Source organism: Electrona antarctica (assembly GCF_951216825.1).
Source record: "Electrona antarctica genome assembly, chromosome: 17".
Classification (NCBI taxonomy): domain Eukaryota; kingdom Metazoa; phylum Chordata; class Actinopteri; order Myctophiformes; family Myctophidae; genus Electrona; species Electrona antarctica.
In genome coordinates, this window is record NC_136798.1 from 28,084,176 (window position 1) to 28,109,385 (window position 25,210).

The window sequence follows — 25,210 nt, forward strand, 5'->3', positions numbered from 1 at the left end:
GATTGGGCTTTTCAGCCTGCCATTTCCTCCTAGGCTGTAGAGTCTCCAGGTATTCCTGCTTCCAGAAGCTATCAGAGAGGACCTGGACTCTACTAGAGCAGTTGAACTTCTTATTAACATGAATGGTGGTAGGGCAATTTCTTAGTGGTGGGTTGAAGACTTCCTCATGCTCCCCGCACTGATCTTCCTCAGTTGATAAGCGCTCCGTTAAGAATCTTTCTTCCCTTCCTTGTTTGACCGTAGCTTCTCCATCGTTGTCCATTGTTAGCTGGTGCACTGATGAAGAGTGAAGTATGGGATGTTTTGCAACATGGTGTGAATATTTACAATAGCCTGCTTCAGACTGCTGCTGCTGCTGCTCTTCATCCTGTCGCTGCTGAAGCATTTCGTCCTGGCGACGCTGAAGCACTTCGTCCTGCTGCTGCTGAAGCACTTCGTCCTGGCGACGCTGAAGCACTTCGTCCTGCTGCTGCTGAAGCACTTTGTCCTGCTGCTGCTGAAGCACTTCGTCCTGGCGACGCTGAAGCACTTCGTCCTGGCGACGCTGAAGCACTTCGTCCTGCTGCTGCTGAAGCACTTCGTCCTGGCGACACTGCTGCTGAAGCACTTCGTCCTGCTGCTGCTGAAGCACTTCATCCTGCTGCTGCTGAAGCACTTCATCCTGCTGCTGCTGAAGCACTTCGTCCTGGCGACGCTGCTGCTGAAGCACTTCGTCCTGGCGACGCTGCTGCTGAAGCACTTCATCCTGGAGACGCTGAAGCACTTCGTCCTGGAGACACTGAAGCGCTTCGTCCTGGAGACGCTGCTGCTGAAGCACTTCGTCCTGGCGACACTGCTGCTGAAGCACTTCATCCTGGAGACGCTGAAGCACTTCGTCCTGGAGACGCTGCAGCTGAAGCACTTCGTCCTGGCGACGCTGCTGCAGAAGCACTTCGTCCTGGCGTCGCTGAAGCACTTCGTCCTGGCGACGCTGCTGCTGAAGCACTTCGTCCTGGCGACGCTGCTGCTGAAGCACTTCATCCTGGAGACGCTGAAACACTTCGTCCTGGCGACGCTGCTGCTGAAGCACTTCGTCCTGGAGACGCTGAAGCACTTCGTCCTGGAGACGCTGAAACACTTCGTCCTGGCGACGCTGCTGCTGAAGCACTTCGTCCTGGAGACGCTGAAACACTTCGTCCTGGCGACGCTGCTGCTGAAGCACTTCGTTCTGGAGACGCTGAAGCACTTCGTCCTGGAGACGCTGAAACACTTCGTCCTGGCGACGCTGCTGCTGAAGCACTTCGTTCTGGAGACGCTGAAGCACTTCGTCCTGGCGACGCTGCTGCTGAAGCACTTCGTCCTGGCGACGCTGCTGCTGAAGCACTTCGTCCTGGAGACGCTGCTGCTGAAGCACTTCGTCCTGGAGACGCTGCTGCTGAAGCACTTCGTCCTGCTGCTGCTGAAGCACTTCGTCCTGCTGCTGCTGAAGCACTTCGTCCTGGAGACGCTGCTGCTGAAGCACTTCGTCCTGGAGACGCTGCTGCTGAAGCACTTCGTCCTGGCGACGCTGAAGCACTTCGTCCTGGCGACGCTGAAGCACTTCGTCCTGGAGACGCTGCTGCTGAAGCACTTCGTCCTGGCGACGCTGAAGCACTTCGTCCTGGCGACGCTGAAGCACTTCGTCCTGGCGACGCTGAAGCACTTCGTCCTGGCGACGCTGAAGCACTTCGTCCTGGCGACGCTGCTGCTGAAGCACTTCGTCCTGGAGACGCTGCTGCTGAAGCACTTCGTCCTGCTGCTGCTGAAGCACTTCGTCCTGGAGACGCTGCTGCTGAAGCACTTCGTCCTGGCGACGCTGCTGCTGAAGCACTTCGTCCTGGCGACGCTGCTGCTGAAGCACTTCGTCCTGGAGACGCTGCTGCTGAAGCACTTCGTCCTGGCGACGCTGAAGCACTTCGTCCTGGCGACGCTGAAGCACTTCGTCCTGCTGCTGCGCTTCATACTGTTGTCGCTGCTGCGCTTCATGTTGTTGTCGCTGCTGCGCTTCATGTTGTCGCTGCTGCGCTTCATACTGTTGTCGCTGCTGCGCTTCATGTTGTCGCTGCTGCGCTTCATGTTGTCGCTGCTGCGCTTCATACTGTTGTCGCTGCTGCGCTTCATGTTGTTGTCGCTGCTGCGCTTCATGTTGTCGCTGCTGCGCTTCATACTGTTGTCGCTGCTGCGCTTCATGTTGTCGCTGCTGCGCTTCATGTTGTCGCTGCTGCGCTTCATGCTGTTGCTGCTCCAGCGTTTTATAATGTTGCTGCTCCACTGCTTTATACTGCTGCTGCTGCAGTGATTCATACTGTTGCTGCTGAAGCATTTCAGACTGTTGTTTCACGTACTCACTTGTGCGTTGAGCTGAGCTGAGTGACGGCAACTTAGTTTTGATTTGGCTCCTGTGGGTTCCTTTATTTTCTTCTAAAACACATTGTAGTGCGTCTGCTTCAGCTGATGCAATTTCTGCAGCTTCCTCTGATTTTAGCAACAGCAGATTAGCTTGTAGATCAGCTTGTTGTTTTAACATTGTTGCTTCCTTGTGTGCATAGGCTAGTTTGACAAGTGCAGCTTGTGCTTTAGCACGTGCTTTTACTGCAGCAGTACTGATTGGTTTTGAGCTCTTCATCATCTTTTCAATGTGACATGATGAAGAGAATAAACTGCAGTGTTGAGCCATGTCTTTCTGTGAAGCCCGCTGTGCTTAAAGTCTTTTTACTGTTCTGCCCTTACTATACGTTTGGTGTACAGTCTGTATGGCTTGGCAGACAGCTAACAAAGTTCCCAATAAAGCTCCAAAAAGCAGTGACTTGGTTTAGGTTCTTTACTGGTGATAACTTAAATTTGTAAAACTGCAATACAGAAAAACAGAAAACACAGACATTTGTGTCAAATACAGTACAATCATAACCCAAAACATTAGTCCTTTTTATGCATCACACAAGCTTACAAAAAGAACATGTACTCACTGTACTAATTGCATTCAATGAATCAAATTACAAACCTTTTAGAAATTATCAAACCAACTTACAAGCATATTGTTTTAAGATATGCTTTAAGAGCCATAAAGTTTAACAATTAACACAAACTTACAGACTTATCCTGTCCAAGGCCTGAGAGAAAGGGTTAACTCAACATGCAGTGACTCACTGCCAGTGAGTGAGCTCTTGACAGTGTGCTGGCTTGAACTGAACTGACTCTGACCAAACTAATCACCTATGAAATACCCTGGTGAGGCTACCAGGTGAGGAGAGTTACTAATTAGGCAAAGGAACATTGGTCTCCATTACACATGCAAGGCTTAAAGGTAAACTACATAGAAAGTAAACAGCACAGAGAGGAAAAATATTCTCTGAGGCAGTTCTCTGGGCAATATCGGTAGAGGGCGCATTGGAGTAACATTTTTTTTGCGGTGGAAACAAAATCCCTTTTTGGACAAAAAGTACCGTTTATACGTGTGGTGGGGGGCTCAGTGCATCCACTAAGGAAAGTAGGCTTTCTATTGACACAACCCGTCTTTGTATTGGTGAGTAGGTCAAACGTTCGTGAGATTTCCACAAAAGAGAAGAGGCTGGTCTGATTTCCATTTGAGATTTAAAACTGAAAGTCCCATAGCCTTATACTGCAGGGCAGAATCGTAGAAGCAGTAGAAGGCTATGGACCAGAGCTAAGGCTAGGCTACTACTGGGCTACTAGACTAGGCTGCTGTTGCCATCAGATGATTGAGCCTGATTGAGCCTTTTGAAATGAAATGTAGTTCTACAGCTGTTCTCCCAGTTAAGTCAGAGATATTTTAGTAAGGGAACTCCTAGCTTGACTTTTGGGTTTAGATTATCCCTCCCCCCCATCTGTTCTATTTGACTAAACAAAAGGTCTCATTTAGCCAAAGTTTAAGCAGCACAACTCCTTTTTATCAGCAGAAAATTGTCTTATCGTAGATCTTTTGTGGGCACATGATTTCAGTATGCTCTCTCCTGATTTTGTCTTTTTTTTTTTTTTTTTTTTTACACAATGTTAACTACTGGAACCCCAGCATCCCTATTCTGGGATGGAACGTTCACCAAATAAGACAGATCCATAAGGTCACAGTCCATTGAGCTTGTAGATTGGCTAAAAGAGTGTACCAACTTAAGTACAATTGCAGCTCGGTTCAGTTTGACTAACTATAGAGTGTCTTGCTGTGGAATTCCACTGGGGGCCATCACGGTGGTGCAGGGGAAGAGGAGGTAGTCACATGCACCGTGGGTCACACGCTCACTTATTTAATAGAAGTGCCTCAGACAATTAAGCTCAGCTAATGCAATTTCACTAAGGAGAATTAATTCATGGCTGCCTCTTTCCTTCTAGATTACATTTGTTTCCCGGAAAAGCTGTACTATGTGTATTGTGTCCTTGGCCTGATTTGGACATTCTTTGCTGAAAGTTTTTAGTTTTGTTTGCTAGCATAAATGTCCCAGTCTGTCGTGCTAGGTCTTTCTCTTTTAACTTCTTCTGCTTTCTGTCTGTTTTAAGGTCCACACGAGGATAGTCCATACTGTGTATATGTTTCTGCCCAAAAAGAAAGATGTTTGCAAACTATTACTAAAGCTCCTGGTTCCACCAAAGTCCTACACTGTGCCGTTCAAGGTATCTGGAACACTTCAATCGTTTTAACCACTTTAATCCGGTCGTCCGGGTTTCAAGAATTCTCCAAATTCAAAATGTTAATGTTAATGTAGGTTTAATCTAACCTTCCATAATTATGTAATGGTGCTCTTTGTTTGCAGAAAGTCCTGCTGAAAGAAGTCTCTGAGCTCTCCAGCTACATTGACCGAAGCCAGTTAACTGTCTCTTTGGGAGGCTATCTTATATACTGTCATCAAAGCTGGGTTATGTTTATCAAGGTACCGTTTTAATTATTTTTGAGGGGAGCTAGCCCCTCCTATGGACCTATATACAGGTTTAATGTTTGTCTTTAGTTCAATGTTTGTTTTGTAAACGCCATTGACAATGAAGGGAAAATTGTCATAATGTAACTCATTACGTCATTGTCTCTTTATTGTTAATGGCGTTTAGTGTTTGTTTGGCACCGTTTGTTTTACATCACCATTACATAATCTATTAGTGCCCCTCACTTCACACGGTTGTGATTCTTTTTTTTTTAACCTAAAATGCTTCATAGCTGGTCATACTAAAGTCATACTGTAGTATTATTACAACAATAAACTGAATTGTGATTCAGATGGATAAATAAGAATACCAAGAATTAATTACCATCTTATACATATTTGATGTACCATTTATCTGGGCCTTCTGTCTGAGCAGTAGTGTTTCATAAGTGTTTCATAGTCTTTGCCGCCCACGAGTCCCACACACAGCCACACACACACATACACAGCGCACGCCACAAACATTCTTGCACACATTTTACACATTTGTACAGTATTTTGAGACTCTTATGAAGAACAGTGTTGTGTAAGGCAGTGTGCTTCAGGGCAGGGACGATGATCAAGGTCTTGTGATCAGCCAGTTTAAAGGGGTCCGTCTGATACATGGTAACATTGTCCTCTCAGCACACACAATGCAGACCTCTGTAGTAATGTATACACATTGTTGGGGTTATCTGACATACAGTAGCAGAGAAGATGCTTGGCTCATAGTGCTCATGCTCCCACCACCAATGTTTAATTCAGATCTAATGTTCTTTAACGTTATTGTGATATGAGACTAGATATCTTCTGGGATTTTGGATATTGTAATATCAGAATGTGAGCCTTATTTTTGAGGGGCACCAGCCCCTCAAATGTATGTAATGGAAATGTATTTTATGTATAAGAGCGCTCACAGGTGTGTATAAAGTACTATAAACCTTTTCTATGAATTTAAAAAGCCAAATCTACAAACTCACAGATTAGCTATGTTCGCTAAAGAAAATTCATATCCTCACACCAATACGATATTAAGTTGAGGTACTAGTAGTAAAAAAAATATATCGTGATATTTGTCCATATCGTCCAGCCCTAGTTACCGTACAGAAGAAGCTTGTTTTGTCTCTTGAACCCTAAAAATATTTCTCCCCGGTGAAATAATTGTCCTTAATTGAGGAGAGCTGCAGCTCGATCAGATGATGGGATGTTTTTGTGAACCCATTCATTAGTTCCACCGATGCGGCCCACAGCTATTGTCCGTTACCTTGGTGAAGCTTGTGCAAATGACAGAGTATAATCAGCTGACCTTATTAGCAAGTGAAAGGGGGGCCCCATCGTTTCTTTCCATTAGATTATATATTCAGTCTTGTTCACTTGGATGCTTGAGCCTCTTGGCCATGTTGACAGTATTCATTAGCCCTGGGCCTGCAAGAAATTATGTAACGCCTAACCTACTGCTGTGATGACAGCCACACAATCTATAATTTTATATCTAGCTATTAGCCCTATATGTAATAACCAGCATGTGCTTACTACTAGGCCACAAATTGATGTATGACACGCACATTTTAAGAGTGTGAGATTATTTGAAAGTTTAACCCATTTAGGCCCGACGTCGGAATAAATAAAGTCTTCTGAAAGAATATATATTCAAAGATTTGTGCCACATTCCACATTAAAAAATAGCAGACCTACACGCTTGTAGCGTGCCACTCGGTGGCGCGCTATGAGCTTGTATTAGCCCTATCCTTGGACAGGGCTATATATATATATATATACATATGGCAGTTAAAAAGTGCGTCTTGTGCTCCTCCATAGGAGATTGATGCGTTTGTGCAGGACTTCCTGTCAGCAGTGGAGCGGCTGCCATCTTGCATCTCCACCCTACAGGCTCTGAACAGGCTGCCGGTCCCCTCCACTTATGAGGAGCTTCAACGTTTCTGCTCCACCAATGAAGCCAAGTTCCAGCAGCTGAGGAGGCAAGGCCTTAACTGTAGCGTCACTCATTCTGGACATTTCCTAATTTGCAAACTATCTGTAAATATAGATGAACGTTCCACAGACAAAGTACTGTCTGTATATAGGGTTAAAATGGACAGTGGACACAGTATTGGAGAGACACAGACAGAACTTGATCTCTGGAGGGCACGGTTTACTTTGGTGGTTCTAGAGAGGAATGCATTTACAAACCTTTACATTTAAGGGGATAAGCAATTCTTAAGCAACAATATTGCAGAATACTTCCGGTTTCTTGCCTCTGAAGGGGGCGTTAACACTGCACAGCTCAGACTTTCTGCTTTTACCATGGACAATGATTAAAATATATTTAGTGTTGATTCTTTGCAATATGCTCTGGAGTCTGGATAGAAACTGTTGGCACTGTCCTTGTCAACCTTGGAACGAATCTTGGTTTACTACTACAGCTAATGGGAGAAGCTATAGTAATGTCAAATGAGTACCAACTGAATCGGTCAGCTGATTTGTCTTGTATGACAGTATCAAAACAAATTCAGGACAGGTTTCTTTTCTTTTTTTTAAGGGGTTTGTTGCCATTTTTATTAAATTTGTATTAATTTTATTTTCAGCTGATGTGGTATTATTATACTAGACATGGTGGGTTGAAACATGCACATATTGAAAGAAAATTGATTATATTGGCTCTGCTGTGCAGGGAGCTGGGCCTGGATGAGCTGTTGAGGCATTGTGAACAAGTGGTGGCCAAGCTACGCTACCCTGAAATGGACCCATGCTACCAGGCCATGGCAGGAACTGCGCTCTTCACCCACACAGCTTTCGAGATGCTTCAGAACTACAACAGGTACTTTCAGGGCACACCAATTCAGTGTCTGAAACAATACACTGAGACATGGTGCCAAGTTTCTCTTCCTCTTAAGTACTTTTAAGTTCGAACCTAAGTGGTTAGACCGCTACAATTCATGATATAGACGTGTGAAAAACTGAAAATGTGCTTCATGATGCCTTTTGGCCACTACAATAGGCTCTACACCAGGGGTGCCCACACTTTTTGGCTTGAGAGCTACTTTCAAAATGACCAGCTAAACAAGATCTACCCACCCCAAAATATTATACCATTGCTGAAAATTGTTTAAATATGTACTTGAGGGGGCTTTGCAATATAGCAGAGCTGGTGTTACATATAAATGCACTTGGAATGGGAAATGGAGGGGGAGAAATGGAATAGGTAGGGTTTTCTTGTATAAGTAATGCTACCAACATTCTTGTGCACAGCAACACTCTTGAAAACAAAATATTGCATTGTGGGTTTGAGCTGACAACAGGACCTTTTGACGATTTGTCAATCAAGTCACCTTAATTCAAGTGGCAGATGCCAAAAATATTTCTCTTTTTTTTTTTTTGAGTGGTGTAAACCACTCCTACAACTGGCTTTTTTGTGCAGAAAAAATGAGCATGGTTTCTATGTTCACCCTGTTGTAATGACGTAATGAAATCACACCCGGGTGTGATTTCATTACGTCAGACATGATTTCATTACGTCAGACAGACCTTACACCACTCAGTTCACACGGGTGTGATTTTATTTTTTATATATATATTTAAATTAAATATTCTTTAAGGGATCATGTGAACCTTCATGTGATCTACCTGCACATCCTTTGTGATCTGGGCACCCCTGCTCTACACGGTATGCACACAGAATAACTTACTTCCGGGCATAGACATTATCATAGAAAGGCCTTTGGCTCTGGGGCATATTAATCTCGGACGCAATTTTACAGGAAAGGAAGCCACGGAACTTTCCTTGGTGCATCACAATGTATGATGCACCATGTGTGACAGGTGTTTCCGATTGTACTAACTAGGCCGGTTTCCGGCTGTAGAGTACCGAGTCTGTAACGATGGAAGTTGGAGATCCATGCCCCACCCGGCTATGCAATACCCATTGTACCCGTGTCAGAGACAGAGTCTCTGTCTCTTTATTCCTATATATGGAGTTCTTTGTCAGGCATGCCCAAATATGGAGTGTTGTGATGTCAGAACAGGCCAGCTATGGAGACTGGGCAGGGGCCTTTTGTGGCGATTCTGGACAACGTGGGGCCGACTCGACACCGTGTGCTGCACTCCATGTGGGGGTGTGGAACGCGTGTCTCGAATTTGAAGTCTGTGGGGTGAACGGTTCTTGAGTTACATGGATTACAGACGTACATATGGAGTTCTGTGTCAGGCATGCCCAAATATGGAGTGTTGTGACTTGTGATGTCGGAACAGGCCAGCTCCCTATATGGAGCCTGGGCAGGGGCCCTGTCCAGAGCTTGGGCGGTGTCAAACACGTGTGTCTAATTTGAAGTATGCACACAGACACAGAGAGAGAGACTTGCATTTATAGTTAGATAAGATAGATGACTGCTCTGGTCCAAAAAGTCAGGGTGCTAGCTATTGTGCATGGTGGGTCTCTTGTCCTCGAGTGGGTTCCAAATGGCCCCATATGGGTGTGTGACTCTGGTGGCCGGGCTACACTGGGGACGGAACAGAACCGTACGCAACTAGACAATTAGTCCATCCCATGGGGAGTTCCATGTTTACTGTATTATTATTTTTCTCTGACGGCGAGGGGCTGCGTAACCCGTGCGGACACACGGAAAAATGAACATGTAAAGCGGGTACAGATTGACTGTCAACCTGTGCACCGCACCATTCCGTCCCCAGTGTAGCCCGGCCCTGAGAGCCTCTCAGAGTTATGGGGGACCTTGAAATGAAATGGTTTGAGAACCACTGTGTACATTAGTGGAACAGAGCCGTAATTGATATCATCGGTAACACCTTGAAGTAGCGAATGGGCCCGGAAGTAGGAAGAGTTGTGTGCATAGAGCCTATAGTACACAGCAAAGTCCTGGATGTGAATTTGCACATAGGATTTTGCTGTGTATATTGTAGTAATAGTCTTGTGCAATTGAGACAGACTCTTTCATCACATGGTTAGACTGGTCATATGTCTTGTTGTTTTTGTCAAGGATAACTGCGGCTGTGGAAAAGGTGGAGTTGCTGTGGCAACAGGCCTTTTCTACGGCCAGGATTCATCTGCACATCTTGCAGCTGCGCGAGGAAGCAATGAAGGTAGGCGAATGGCTTTTTATTTGGGACTCATTTGTTTTGTTCCAGGAACTGAAATTAAAGAGTGCCATATACACATGTATATTTGGACTGCTTATTGTTCATATGCGTAATTCATGTCCTCTTGTCGTGCATTCATTGTTGTTTGTAGTCACTGTTTTGAAAGCTTGCCATAGTAGCATTTCTCTGCTTGTCCTTGCAGATCACTGAGCAGATTGAAACTCTTTTGAAAGAAAAGCTCCAGCCATATAGAATAGAGATTGCCAACGACATCACAAAGGCCCGACAGCTGAAATCAGACTTCGAGTCCTCCATCTACACCTTTGCTATAGTATGTATTTTTCTGCTGTGGTATATTTTCTTGGGTCCCTGCATAGATACTATCCATCCACAAAGAGTATACTGTAAGAGTGTAGTCTGCTGGACCTCATTCACTGAAATCTTTGCTGCAGTAGTCTACTTGATGACAGTTTTATCTGCACAGTGGACATTTTTCCCCTGTGGTTATCGTGGCATGTGCAAATAAGCTGAACCACAGTGCGGTATGTCATATTCTGTGTATTGTATCTGTCTCTGCCTTCTCAGGCACTAGTCCGCTGTGCCGAAGACGTGATTCACACATTGGCAGAGATGCTGCCATTCGGTGACAGCCAGGCCAGGGAGAGGTGGGTCTTGGATTTGGAGATTCTGAAGGACAGGCTATACTCTGCTGTGGACTTCCCATACCAAACACTCAGAGCAGTGTCCGACTTCTACTATTACTATAACAAGGCAAGTTCTCTGAGAACCTAGGAATGTGTGCTTGCTCTGCTTAAATAATCAGGTTGTGACCAGGACTAAAGTGAATAACGGAGCATGGCAAAACGATTGCAATGAAAAATATCTGTTAGTTTATACAGGGGAAGTGAGTCGCATGCCTAGCTGTAATCAGCGTCTGTCATTCTCATTCACAGTTGATCATTACATCATACATTCATATTCCAATCAGAATTCATGCTGAATGCAGACTTTATTATTATTTTTTACCTCTCCCCATCCCCACAGTCCAACAGCTGGTACAGCCTCGTCCTCTGTGAGAACTTCCTCCAGGAACTCCTGTCGGGTGTTGACGGCGCACCCAGACACCGGTCGCAGGGAGCCCCCGTGTGGAGGCAGGCTTTGTCTGCCTTCCTGAAGAGGAATCCCTGCCCTGCTATGGAAGACCTGGTGCAGCTGGCACACCTCGCCAACGTCATACCCGACGGCCAGCTCCAACAGACGGGCCAGCAGCTGTCTGAGCGGTGAGCGTGTGGTGATGGAAGATATGTTGAACACTTGCAAACTGGTGTCCCTCTTTTGGGCATATCATTACTGTCAAACTGATGAAAAATAAAAATGAAATGGGCGATCTACATGCTCGCTGCTATGCAATGCAGTGTATCGGCATGAATATGGTTAATTGCACTGTATTGTATTGTATTCCCTTGAAGCTAGCGTTTTCACCTTTCCTACAGATGTATGATCCTCAGGAAGCTGCTCGGCTGTCAAGGGCCTGCGGCCATCAGCGACCTCCGACTGGCTCTGCAGTGGCAGTATGACTTCTTGAGACACGCCAACCATCTTCCCCAGGCTCCCACTGACCTCGTTACCAGTAGAGGAGCTGCGAGCATCCAGGATGCCTCCGATACCACATATCCCCCGTCCGGAAAAACATTGCGTAGATCACAGGAAGATATCAAGAAATCATCTCGTAGATTGCAGGACGATATCAAGAAATCATCTCGTAGATTGCAGGACGATGGCAAGAAAACCTCTCATAGATTGCAGCACGATATCGACGATAACACGCAATGCTCGCTTCCTAACCTGAACCAATGGGGAACTGGGAAGGAAGCGAATCCCCTCCGAACCAGCCCTGTGGGTACTGGAATGGCGTTGCTGGTTGAGGGCAAGCCCCCCTCTATCAGCTCGTTTGACTCTGGCTTCGATGGGGCAGGAAGCAGCGGTCACCTGGAGGCCGGTGGAGGGAAAGAGGGCTGGGAAGGACCGTGCAGGTCGGCAGGAACCAGGGACTCGTTCAGACCTATTTCCAGGTAGGGTTGTCATGATCCTGAAGTTTTGATGATTAATTGTTATGATCAACTAACTGCGATTTAAATATTTCCTTTTGGCATCAATTATTTTGTTGTGGTTTTGGCATTAAACATGCATAAAATCTAACATGTAATATGGCCAAAACGGACATGCATTTTCTAATTGTTTTACTGACTCGTAGATCAGCTATTGTTCAACAGATTAATTGATCGGATAAGTGGAAACAATCCTGACGATCATCACAAACGATTGCGATCAGGAGATCATGTCATAATTGTGGGCCTGGCCTCTTTCCTAGGCAGCCGCAGATTCACGAAGAGAACGCGTCCAGCATGTCCGACTCTGAAGAGCGCAGAGAGGACTTTGACTTGGCTTCAGTGGGAAACGGCTCCAGGGCCAGCGTCCGTGTAATCCCCCAGATCACCGTGGATTCCCTCAACCTGGAGATCAAAGTGAGGCGGTCGACGACGCTGCCTGCCAACCCCTGGCTCAGCCTGCCCGTAGACGACCTGGAGAAGTCGTACACTGTCACGGTTACCCAGAACCCCCCAGGGTCAGCCTCGCAGCAGAGAGACCCCCAAGGATCTGATCCTTCAGAACTCTACCGCCGTCATTTTGACGTGTCCATCAGGTAGGGCTGCAACTATTGATTATTGTATCCATTTATTCTTGTATTAATCTAGGGACACTAATCCGAGAGGATGGCCATGGAGTTCGAGATGGCTTTGACCTCATGTCTCACAGCACACGCACGCTCAAATTACTTATTTGACATTTTACACAACAATTGCTAAGTACTCTGCCCGACCGAGTCTGCCAAGGTTTTCACGTATTGTACAGTAAGCATGACACTGCCTTTTCACACTATACCATTGCTGGCTACTTCCTGAAGTCGTGCAATGTCATTTTTGTCATCACATTACTGTAGGTGCCCCCCCCTTTTTTCCCTCGAACCTTTTTTTCTTTTAGTGGTGCAAATAATGCTTTTTGATAATTAAATTGATTATTCTGATCAAATACTTAAGCCCTATTTTCTACTTTGTCATGCAATGGTGCAAAAATGGCAAATAGACAAGCAAACATGTGGTGCCCTCTGAGCTTGTACATCTGCTATTTTTGCTACTTATGCAGTTGTTAAAATTGTTGTTAAAATTGTATTAATTTGATTAGTTTGACTAACTGTTGCACCACTTACCTTAGGTCCCGGGACCTTCCCACGCAAACAGAGGTGCCGGCCAGCACGCAGGACAAAGGGCTTTGGACCAGGGATTGGACACTGCAGTCCCAAAGCAGCTGTGAGGATCCAGAGCTGAGCTCCATTTGCAACGTCCTGTCTAGCACCATTACTGAGGGACAAGACCAATCCATCTGCATCACAGAGGGGCACCCCACTCTCCTCTGGGATTCATATGACTTCCATGATCAAAATCAAGATGCCACTGATGGGTAAAACTAATTTCTACCAGTAAGATCTCCCCTGCCCACTTGGGTTGGAGAGATGATTGCTCTTTGAGCTTCAGGCAATACCACTCCAGATTCCTCAATAGAATAGTACCACTGCAGATATTGTATTAACATACCATCATACAGATTTAATTCATTAATACAAGTTCCAGGTTGTAGCTTTAAATCATGTCGGTTATTTTAAGTGATGCACATGGCGCAATGTACGTTTTTGCCAAATGGGTACATTGGTAAATTGATTCTAAGCAGTCTAATTCTGCTCGCTTCTTGACGGCTTTTAAATCTTTGAAACTAATTTCTTCTCCCTGGCTTTTAACTCTGTTTAATTGTGTAAGCCTGAGCCTTAAGCCTCGGTTTGCGCCTTGACTTATGTCCTGCTTTAATCTTTTGGTTTGTTGTTGTTTGTGCAATTTTGTTTTCTTGTTCTCTGTATGCTTGCTTTCTTTTATCTGACCACTTTGGTTGATCATTGTAAATGTGCTCTATAAATAAAGTTTGATTTAAACAATTCACCAGATGCTAACAGCCGAGATGGGAGAACAGCCCTCATTAGTCCATTCTTTTCCAGATTACGCAGTTCAGATGTGGGCTTGTGTCCAAAGGATTGGGATGTGAAGGAACAGGAGGGTCTGAGAGAGGTAGAAGAGATTCTGGACAGAGCTGATGGAATACTACAGGTGAGGTGTCAACAAAGCAATGCTTAATGTTAATGTCTCACCTACAATATGTTGAGTTTGGACTTTGGAGGAAGTTTGCATGAAAGGAAATGCTGTTAAGAATATTTCTGTAACATTTTCAAAATGATGGGTTTCAACTAGGGCTTTCATGACCAAAGATTTTTACTAGTTAACTAATTTGACCTAGTTAGTCGATGTTTACCATTATGTCATAAGATTTCAATCGAATACAAATTTAGTATGCATTTTATTGGACTCTGTTTTTGGGGGGTGCAGGAAGAAGAAAAGGTTCTGGCCCAGGAGGTCATGCTGGATGTTCTGTGGAGATCGGAGAACGGGGGGAATCAGTGGGCATTATGGGACAGCAAGGACCATATTGGTGTGGTATGTTAATACATTATTTATACAGAAATATCTCATGGTGTGTACTTACTAGTGGTGCAACAGTGGTGCAAATACTGAAATTGGTGGAAAATACTTTTATCTGCTATTTTGGGTAATTTTGAAAAAGTACACAATTAGGCTTAATTAGTGGATTATTCTTCACATTGAATATCTTTATTTTATATATATTTTCTAAAATATCAACTCAACCTTTCTTAATTATCCATTAATCCAAAAATAATTGATGCAAAAATGTGCAGTCCTAGTATTTACCATCAACCACATTTGTTCAATGCCCATGCTCCATTTTCCAGATGTCCCCCAGCGATCTGATCGAAGCCGGTGTGCTAGGCCTCGAAGATGGCCTTGCCTCTGGCGACCTAGAGGACCACAGTGATTGGAAACCACTGCATTCATCAAGTCAAACCGAGGCTCCTCCCGAGGACCATGAATGCCACGTTGAAGCTGTGAACCCAACGCGACCCTGCAACCGGGCGGACCTGCTGACAGAGCTCCGGAAGGTCAACATCCTGGACGAGCTGATCGTCGAAGAGAGCCTGAAGATTCACGAGCTCAGACACAACGACAACGTGGAGGAGAATGGACCCTCGGGCGGGAAATGCGCCGCGACAACTGGGCCCTCGATTACGAGCGGGGAGAGGGAGGTCTTCCGGCTGCAGCTGGAGAGGGAGAAAAAGGAGGTGGAGAGGATGGAAAAGAGCTTAAAGAAAGATCAGGACCAAGAGCACAATGTCAAGAAGCACAGGAGCAAAGCGAAAAAGATTGTGAAATGTTCTGCAATGGAAAAGATGCGAGCGGAGAACGCAGACGAGGGATTGCTCTGTAATGGCCTCTCGTCGGGAAGTCGAAGAGAGTGCAGTGACTTGACCTCAGTAACTCCACACAAGTCCTTAGAACCGTGCACCAGTAAATCCAGTAGCAGTTCAGTATCGCCTGATTCAGATCCACTTGTAGATGGCCAGAGTAAAGACGTTGCTGACCCAAGCTATGATCCAAAGGGCCTGAATGGGTCTGTCGCTGAACCCGCAGCACCCAGCATGACTCCACTCATGGATCTGAAGGAGTCTTCTGAAGGGATGAAAAAGGAATCTCAGGAATGTATGAATGCAAAGGAATTGGATGCATGGTCAGAGCCAAACGGCAACACATTAAGCCCAGAAGCTGCCGCGATACCAGAAATGGGACCGGGCGACAGAGCTTTTGATCCAGGCGGTAACTCGACGTACACTCCTGTGCCTAAACCGCGAAAGGCATCACTTTGTGCAAGCTCCCATATCACAGAAACGGAGTTTGCATTTATAGTAGTGCCCCCTGGTGATGGTGACACACGAGACGCCCTACCGAAGCCCAAAGAGAGAAAACCCAAGTCTCTGGTCAACTGTGACGCCATCGTATTAAATCCCAATGTCAAAGAACACCGTAACAACAATAACAATAACAGCTGCCTGACTGAACAAATCATAAATCCCAATGTCAAAGAACACAATAATAACCCCCTGACTGAACGAATCATAAATCCCAATGTCAAAGAACACTGTAACAACAATAACGACCCCCTGACTGAATGGGCCATGGTGTCATTCGATGAACCACAGTCCGCTAATGAAGCCTCTCCCCAAGAAAAAACAAATGTCATGGTGGCTCCTGAATCCGTAGGCACTTTGCACAAAGATCCTGATGACCAAACGGAGGCTGGTTCTTCTCCTGCTGCAGACGGGTGCCTAAACCCACAGTCTCCACCACAACCAGAGGACCCTCCCGATGTACCTGTCACGTGTGACCCGGGTGGAGGCAGAGGGTGGCGTAAAGAGATGTCCACATGTGAGGCCACCCGGATGGCCGGCACGAGGTCACCTGTGCAGCCTCAACTTGGTGACATCAATGTCAGAGCGGTCAGTTTGTCCTTTTTTCTTTCTACAGTACATTTTAGTAATTCTTCTTTTGTACAGTAAGAATATAAGACTACTTTGATTATAAGACGACCCCCATTTTTCAAGACTCTTTGTGGAAAAAGGACATTGAATGTTAAAATAGTCTAGTCCCTGATTATAATACAACCCTGTTTTTAAGACATTTGCATTTGAAAATAAAAAACGTAGTCTCATATTCAGACCAATGGGGTATATATTTTTATATAAAGTTGAGTTCAAGCTACTCTACCACACCTGCTCCTTAAAAAATATCTTTTATACAAGCTACACTTAACTACAACTCCTGCTCCTTTCGTGAAATTGGCCGAGCAGTGAAAGCTATGATGCCATACTTATTTCATCAACGTTTTTGTTCAAAACCTTTTTTCCCCCCGCAGATGACAGATTTCAAATCCCCTATAGTGTTGGATACAGGTTCTGGTTTGATGAAAGCTGGATTCGCCGATCAGGACCTTCCAACAACCATATTCCCAACCATTATTGGGCTGCCAAAATATGAGGTATTGCTTGTGTGCTAGTTCTCTGCTAGTGCATTTAAATGCTAGAAATGGTTTGCTTCTAATGTGCGGTACTGATCAGCAGTTGTGTTTTTGCAGGACATAATTAATGGGCACATGGAACGAGACGTGTTCATTGGACATGAGGCTCAGCACATGAGAGGTGTCCTTGCTCTGAAGTACCCCATCAAAAATGGAATCATTCAAAACTGGGATGAAATGGAAAAGGTAAAAATTCAACGTGTGTGTGTGTGTGTGTGTGTGTGTGTGTGTGTGTGTGTGTGTGTGTGTGTGTGTGTGTGTGTGTGTGTGTGTGTGTGTGTGTGTGTGTGTGTGTGTGTGTGTGTGTGTGTGTGTGTGTGTGTGTGTGTGTGTGTGTGTGTGTGTGTGTGTGTGTGTGTGTGTGTGTGTGTGTGTGTGTGTGTGTGTGTGTGTGTGTGTGTGTGTGTGTGTGTGTGTGTGTGTGGTCATCTTGATGCAACCTCTTCTGAGCTTGTAGAGCAACTGTAGATAGCATTCTCCATCACTTTTTGAAAGTTTTTAACCAATAGGGACATAACGTAAATGTATTAATGTCATCCTTTAAACTTCATTCAGGTGTATCTAGTAATGCAAAGAAAGTAGACTATTAAGAAAGACGGTTAACAGACCCATCTCTGTTCAGACGGTATTATTTATCACATTGTCCTACTTCATTCATAAAGCTAGTGCTTGTGCATATTATTACTAAGCCTTAAGGGAATGCAGACTATTCTCCTGTATTCATCATTTCCCAGTTGGTCCACGGCCAGCAACTATCCAGTTACAATCATGTCCTGGCTAGTGCCACCATATCTCTTAACTCCATATTTGTACTTTTTTAGTGAAGTAAAGGCCCCTGACATTAAAGTAAATGAATCTCCTACTTTGTCATACGGTGCCACACTAATCTGATCTACAACAAGCTCACGCATCATGATTATGCGATTGTAGATCGTGGCCTTCATCAGAGCAAAGTAAAACCAACCAGTCATCCTTGTGTTATTGTTTCAGATCTGGCATCACACCTTTCAGCAGCTCCGCGTTGACCCGGAGGACCACCCGGTTCTGCTGACCGAGGCGGCCATGAACCCCCTGGTGAACCGGCAGCGCATGGTGGAGGTCATGTTCGAGTGCTTCTGTGTGCCACTCACCTACGTGGCTATGCAGGCCGTACTGGCGCTCTATGCGGCTGGGAGGACCACAGGTTATTGGAATGCCCATTTAATGTCTTAGCCCAGTGTTTGTATGGGGACCCCATCTGCGATTATCTGAAAATAACCAATCTAAAAGCTCTCAACGCATCTCATCACAAGTTCACAACATGATGGCTTGTGGTAGACATTTTTCTCAAAAATATATTTTTGCCACAGACATAGTAGTCCAACACAAAGAGCTAACCTAAATTTCCATTATAGGTCCTTGAGTCCTTGAAAATAAAACGCCTGAGAACCTCTGTCCTAGTGGACTCCTAATGTGTCATAGTAAATCAGTGTCCTATTATCCTGAAGAACATTATAATGGTGTGTAAAAACTAAATCTAGAATTTGCCACGGATGAGGCTTGCCAACGACACATTTGTCCGTGTACAGACATATTGATGACCCCTGATCACAATGCTTTGTGGCGGGTCCTCAGAGCCCACTTTGAGAACCACTGTCTTAGTCACATGAACCCTAGTGTCCCTATTCTGGGCATGTTGTAATAGTCGACCATTTGGGAAAGAATAAGTCATCTCATCTGCCAGCTATCTTGTCATGTAAATTATTATTTTCTGTTGAATGTAAAGAATATGTTCTTTGTCTGTAGGTGTGGTGTTTGACTCTGGGGATGGAGTGAGCCACAGTGTGCCGGTATATGATGGATACTGTCTAGCTCATGCTGTGCAGCGTGTTCCTCTAGCAGGCCTGGATGTCACCATGCATCTGAAAAAGGTGTTCATTCAGTCATACGTTTTCAGTCATACATTCATTGTTCTGAGCACCGCTTAAGCTGTTGAGAATTTGTAATTCTAGACTGTACAACAGGGACTTATTGTTCCTAATGTACATTTTAAACCACAAACTGTTACTGTCTTTACATGGTTATTTTTTCTCATTTCTGCAAATGTCACTCAAAGGCGGCTTTAACCACTTAATGCTGCACTATGTAACTTTCCTCTTCTACCCCAATTTTGATCCCGCTTTGCTAACCTTTTTACCATTGAGCTAATGGAGTGAATGCTTGCTCAGGTGATAAATTGACCATCTGGTTCAAATTCGTGTCAGATCCTGTCTAGGTGAGACATGACCTTTGACACGATCTAAATGTCATAGAAGAGCAGGGACCCAAAATACAACACCACAATTGTAGTTTACCATACATACAGATTGGACAAAATTAAAATTTTAACGGCTTTAAACCTTATATAAATAAATATACTTGACTGGGGTCTCCCATGGCTCTATAATTCTGCTCTCTTTTTTCCCCCTCCACCAAATCTCCATCAAAAGTAAATAATTCAAAGAATGTTCACAACAGTTCGGCAAATAAGTGAGCTCTATTTGGTATGGTCCCCTATGGACCAAAGCACAGTATACATGCATTAAAGATAACCCTCATGGTCCCCTACAAAGCTTCTACAGGAGCAGGGGGTCTGCATGAGGACCACTGCAGAGATGGAGATAGTGAGGGAGATGAAGGAGAAATGTTGCTGCGTTGCTCTGAACTATGAAGTGGAGCAGACCGGCAGGGGGTCCGCCAGCAGAGAGATGTATTACACCCTGCCTGATGGACAGATCATCTGCCTCAACACAGAGAGGTTCAGGTAACGCCCTCCAGGGAACACTCTACCTAATGAGCAGAGGCCGTGTGGTGTTGCTTTATTCACCCAGGAAGACGAGGCAGATTCTACAAAAAGCCTGTATCTGCTATTTTTGACTAGCCGACGAGCTAGAATTTATAATGACACGGATGCTTTTTCTAGTGGTTCTTAAACTTTTACATTTCAAGAAGACCAAATGACTCTGACTGAACGTATACAAATGGACCCCTTACAGCTCCATTTGGTAGCATTATTTTGTACACTCGGATACAGGGTCTATCTGGAACCCCCTCAAGGAACCCTGAGGATCCCTGGACCTGTCAAGAACCACTAATCTATTCTATAAATATAACTACATATTATTTACTCAACTGATCTATATCTTCCACAAGTATCTTGTTTAGGTAATTGTACTTGCCGACTTCTCTCCTCGCTCTCTCTCTTTTAAATAAAAACGCTATTTTCGTGCTCGGACACAGCCACACGCATAGCTGTTTTTTTGCAACTGAATGGTTGGAAAATGGAAATTAAGAATTTAGTTTACTGGTTTCAGTATTCATTTATGATATATTTTCTCCATTAAGGTTATTTTTGCAGTCAGTTTGTATGGAGGGTGGGGGGGCGAGACATGGCCAAAGCATTTCCGGGCGTCCCCAGCCAAAAACGTTGAGAACCCCTGGTCTATAGGAGTGGTTGCAACCACTGAAAATAAATACTCAAAAGCCACACAATCACCTGACCCAGATGGCGCTATGCAATAAGTCTGGCTGACTCATTCACACTTTACTATTCGCTATTTTGTGTGAATAGTGTACAGAAAACCTGATTTGTGGCATGCAGAGCAGACTACTCAAGACAAGTCACACCACTTTCTTGCAGTTCAGATTTGTTTGACAGGAATACAGTTCAGGTTTGGTTTACTCTACAAACTACAAACCTGAACTGTGTGGTTTACTTTATACAAAGGAAAAAACCCATAATGTGCTCATCATAGATCAAATCTACTCACGAATGCATTGTGAGATTGTAGCTCTGCTATTTTCACAGAATGCTCCCCCATATGACATGGTCAGATGTGTTTAAGTCACAGAAGTTTGCAGTAGTGGGAGAATGAATTGGAAAGTCATCTCAATGTTTTGTGAAACTGCATGTTTTGTCAAAGTGTCAGATTTGGTCATAATCTACAGCCTAAGAGACCAAATCAGATTCTTCAAAGAAAGGCTGACTACGGCAGTCTGTGATTCTGTAGGCTTGACGCAGGACTTGTCTTAAACCAGGTCAACCTGTTTGGTTTTACTTATCCAGGGCTCCTGAGATTCTCTTTAAACCAGAACTGATTGGACGAGACCATTATGGGATACACGAGAGCATTTTCAAGTCGATCCTGGGCTCAGACATTGACCTACGACGGAGTTTCCTAGGGAACATTGTTCTGTCAGGTATGGTTTTGTTCATTACACACCGGCCACATACTTGTTGTTAATGCTTTTTGGAAGAAACCATACCAGCGTTGTATTAGCCTGGCATCTCTATTGTAATAACCTTTCAACCTGGCGTCCCTACTTTGGGCATGTCATCATGGGCTAAATCTTCACAACATTTAAAAAAATGGCTGATCTGCAAGCTCACGTCACATTGCGATGTGTTATGTTCTATTCATTATGTGCCTTTCGCACATTTTGGGGGGCTGTCAATTACCATGAAATGGGGCTTTTAAGTGGTTAAAGCTATAACCCAGTAGGGCTGTTATGATGTTGATATACAACTCACTGCGGCACTGAATTTGATAACCTTCATTGGATATCATGTTTTCCCCCATTCCACCCAGGTGGAAACACGCTGCTGTCTGGCCTGCCGGAACGTCTGCAGAGTGAAATCGGGGGCATGGTGCCGTCGGACCTGGCGGACTGTGTCCACATCACCAGTCCCAAGGACCGAGACTTCAGTGTGTGGAGCGGTGGCGGTGTGCTGGCCAACCTGCCATCCTTTTCTTCTGCCTGGATCAGTCGGGAAGAATACGAGGAGTTTGGACCACAGATCGTCTTCAGAAAATGCTTCTGAGCTGGACTCGGATCTGCTGGTACGTGGATTACTGTATAATGTGCACTGGTAGCTGCCAAAGAAACAAACCTTGTCCTACACTTATCCTGGAGTTCTGCTTCAATAGTATTGCAGTGTCCTCCACGGCCAATTCTTTCCTAAATGCTGTCGAAGGAGCTGAATGGTCATCCAGAGACAAAGACCTCTAATATCTCAGCCTTTTGACTTGCAAGACTGGTCGTATCTCATAAAGAACAAAATATGGAATTTTCAGACTGCGTTTCTCCCCCAAATATTCGGAACCTTCAAGTTCTTCAGTGGCCACGTCTTCTGAACATCTCAATGTGCAATACAGCGCTTCCATGGTGCCATGGTTCTGGTCTAAACGTACAGTAATAATACGCTTTTAAATGTTTCGTTTTCTGTCTGTCTTTTCTACGTTACTGACTTTTGTATTAATTTGATCCTTGTCATCAGGCAGAGTCTTGACCTATGCTCTCTATAATGTGAGCTCTTACTTGAAATAAGCAGGCGTGATTTTTAACCTGCCACTGAGGTTATGCCTCCATAACTTACTCATCAAGACTCACGCATGTGACAAGGATGAAATTGCTTTTTATTAATTAAGAGTTGTCATTTTCCTCAAATAGGTTCTGTGTGCCTCTGTAAAGAAACATATCCCTGTGTGCTGTTGGTTATTTTTGCAGCACAGGTAAACACTTGGAAGATTAGAACTACAGTGGAATTAGGCCTCGTTAATATATATGGCCTTAATTTTGTGTTTTTTTTGTTTTGTTTTTTTGTCACAATACCAAATTTCAGGACAACCACTTTAGGGACACACAGAAGACATGTGCGAACATATTGATCAAATTTAAATCTAAGTTATATGTTCTAAATGATTATAGCTAAAATATTTTTAATTTAAATTATAATCTTATCCATGTGACTCGGTGCAAGTTTAAAATGTTTTAATTGCATTTAAATTATAATCTTATCCATGTGACAATGTGAAAGTTACAAAAGTTAAATGCAGTTCGGCAACACAACCATTCCCTTTGCCATTTTTTTTCCTGGTGGGAGGGGTGTTGTGCATGTCCTCTGTCAGGGCAGCAGTCATGACTCTAAAGCCTCATTTATACTTAGTTATGTGACGTGTTGCACACAAAAAATGGAATATCTCCATGAAGGCGATGGCAAGCGAGGGAGAAGAAAGTCTGTGTTCTTCAATGTCCTCAATTCCAGTACAAGAACCTGTGTGTTAAAGTAGTTCTGTTCAAGAACATGAACCCGTCACTGCTCTTGTAAGTCTGCCTACCGGTACTGTTGATGATGATGGGGAGCAAGTGTTGGTTGATGCCACGTAAACGGACTTCAAAGAAATCTTACAAATTCCACGCAAATTGGAGTAAGACATTTTGTTATCCTAAGACCCACTATTCATACTCGAGTATCTTGTAGATTGGCTGTTTGGTGTGCAACACCCACATGCAACTTAAGTCAGGCTATAGACTTTGATGATCCTGCTCATCTGATGGTGTATCGCTATCAGGTTGTCTGGGCAAGAAATAAATTACCTTCCTCTTTTAAAATGTACTATTCATTTTAAGTTGTTGATGATAATCAATACACTAGTGGTTCTCAAAGTGGTGACCCAAGGGTCCTTGAAGGAGTTTCAAGGGGTCCCCAGCATAATGAGTGCTTGATAGTTGGCAACCAAGTGGAACCTTAAAAGCCTGTGACTGGTAGTGTACAAATGGGACCAAATTTGCATTTGTACACCGTCAGAATTATGGGGGTCCATGAATACACAAATTAGGGGTCCTTGAAATTAAAAGGTTTGGGAACCACTGCCGTACGGGACCAGCAAACGTGAGTGAAGACGGAACATAAGGATGCACCAATAATGCTGCAGCACTGGTTGCTGGTGGTTGTATGATGTGCAGTCATTTCTGAGAGCAACTACATTGATGCCTTACTGCACTGTAAAATCATGAGGGTTAATTTTACTCTTGAGTGTACAACCAAAGAAGGCCCATGTGTAAACGTTTGGGTTTCCCTCTGGAGTGTTGATTCTCCGCCAGAAGAACCAGTTGAGCTTTTTTGAAAGGCTTTTTGTATAGCAAGTTAAAAGTATCATGTCCATGTTGGATTATGTGATGCATGGGATTGCTCTGAGAATACTGATCATCACCTTGTCTCTTGTGTACAGTAAACTTGTGTACAGTGAATTACTATGCTTTTCTTTGGTCCACTTAAAATATGTATTGCTTTGTCTTCTATTTGTTTTCACTTGTGGTTTTGGTTTGTCTTTGACCGTTTTGTCAGCATGTATTTGTCATGTGTTGACGTGCACAGCAGTGGTGATCACTTTCCGTCTGTGAGCGTGTAGATTTGCTTTTTTTTTTCCTACGTGTTTCAGCAGCACACAAGTAAGTATAAATCAGGTCTTAGTGCTGTGAAGTTTTCAGAGGGGCCAAAACTGGTGCATTTGCCTTGTTGCTTTGAACTTGCTTAATCCTGATAAGCCCCTATACAGCCCCATGTACTTTTGTGATGCATGATTTGTCTTTTGTATTTTTGTGCACTTTTGCATAGTCGCCTCATTTTGTGTGTGTGTCTGTGTGAGACCTGTTTTTGTTTTTTAATTGCCATATTTTCTACTATTAAACATGGGGTTGTCATTTGATTTTTAAAGCTCAGGTTTTTGGTGGAAATCGGCACGTAATCACTGTGGGAACTTTAGAGACTTATGTAAGGCAGATCAGTTAAGTTGTTCAACACTTGGCCTTTTACAGTAGGTGTAATCCTAGATTTGAAGTGAGAAGGAGTTCTTGCCTTGTTCCAACCTGATACAAATGTACTTTTAACCATCTGGACTGCAACATTTCACCAAAATGATGCTTTGTATGTCACGTCTGTTTTTTAGAATAAATATATTTTTAAATCTTTTTGTGTGTTGTCCCTTATGAGTTGTCTTGAGCTATCAGTCCTGGAAAGTGATTGAAGTGAAAACATTGTAAAATAAGTTAAGGTGTGAAATTGCCTCTTTTTGTAGCATGTTGTTCAGAAGACTTGCAACTTCCTGTTGGTGATGTCACTAAATGGCCAGTTCATCATTTGTATGCAGGTGAGAATGACTTGTGTAACGGGGTTGAGAGTGACTGGGGGACTGAGTCACGGAGCTACTGTATACAGTAGAAAGCTATGTTAATGATTCATCTATTTATTCAAAAACTAAACATGACCAGCTACAAAGCACAGATTTATATGTGAATGGCATCACTTA

The 25,210-nt window shown here is 44.1% G+C and overlaps 1 protein-coding gene across 1 annotated transcript in view; it reads left to right on the top strand.

Moving 5' to 3' along the window:
• LOC306941587 (uncharacterized protein) overlaps window positions 1–24,872 on the top strand; it is a 28,239-nt gene extending 3,367 nt beyond the window's left edge. The window contains exons 5-25 of the mRNA XM_079527124.1: window positions 4,528–4,641; window positions 4,782–4,898; window positions 6,741–6,901; window positions 7,594–7,740; window positions 9,914–10,016; window positions 10,216–10,344; window positions 10,599–10,784; window positions 11,058–11,293; window positions 11,507–12,085; window positions 12,385–12,717; window positions 13,287–13,532; window positions 14,119–14,227; window positions 14,504–14,611; window positions 14,926–16,524; window positions 16,941–17,063; window positions 17,160–17,288; window positions 18,093–18,285; window positions 18,888–19,012; window positions 19,694–19,884; window positions 21,187–21,320; window positions 21,710–24,872. Of these exons, the coding sequence (XP_079383250.1) occupies window positions 4,528–4,641; window positions 4,782–4,898; window positions 6,741–6,901; window positions 7,594–7,740; window positions 9,914–10,016; window positions 10,216–10,344; window positions 10,599–10,784; window positions 11,058–11,293; window positions 11,507–12,085; window positions 12,385–12,717; window positions 13,287–13,532; window positions 14,119–14,227; window positions 14,504–14,611; window positions 14,926–16,524; window positions 16,941–17,063; window positions 17,160–17,288; window positions 18,093–18,285; window positions 18,888–19,012; window positions 19,694–19,884; window positions 21,187–21,320; window positions 21,710–21,942 (5,295 nt within the window). The 3' untranslated portion in view covers window positions 21,943–24,872. The remainder of the gene's footprint in view (window positions 1–4,527; window positions 4,642–4,781; window positions 4,899–6,740; window positions 6,902–7,593; window positions 7,741–9,913; window positions 10,017–10,215; window positions 10,345–10,598; window positions 10,785–11,057; window positions 11,294–11,506; window positions 12,086–12,384; window positions 12,718–13,286; window positions 13,533–14,118; window positions 14,228–14,503; window positions 14,612–14,925; window positions 16,525–16,940; window positions 17,064–17,159; window positions 17,289–18,092; window positions 18,286–18,887; window positions 19,013–19,693; window positions 19,885–21,186; window positions 21,321–21,709) is intronic.
• Window positions 24,873–25,210: the final 338 nt, after the last annotated feature.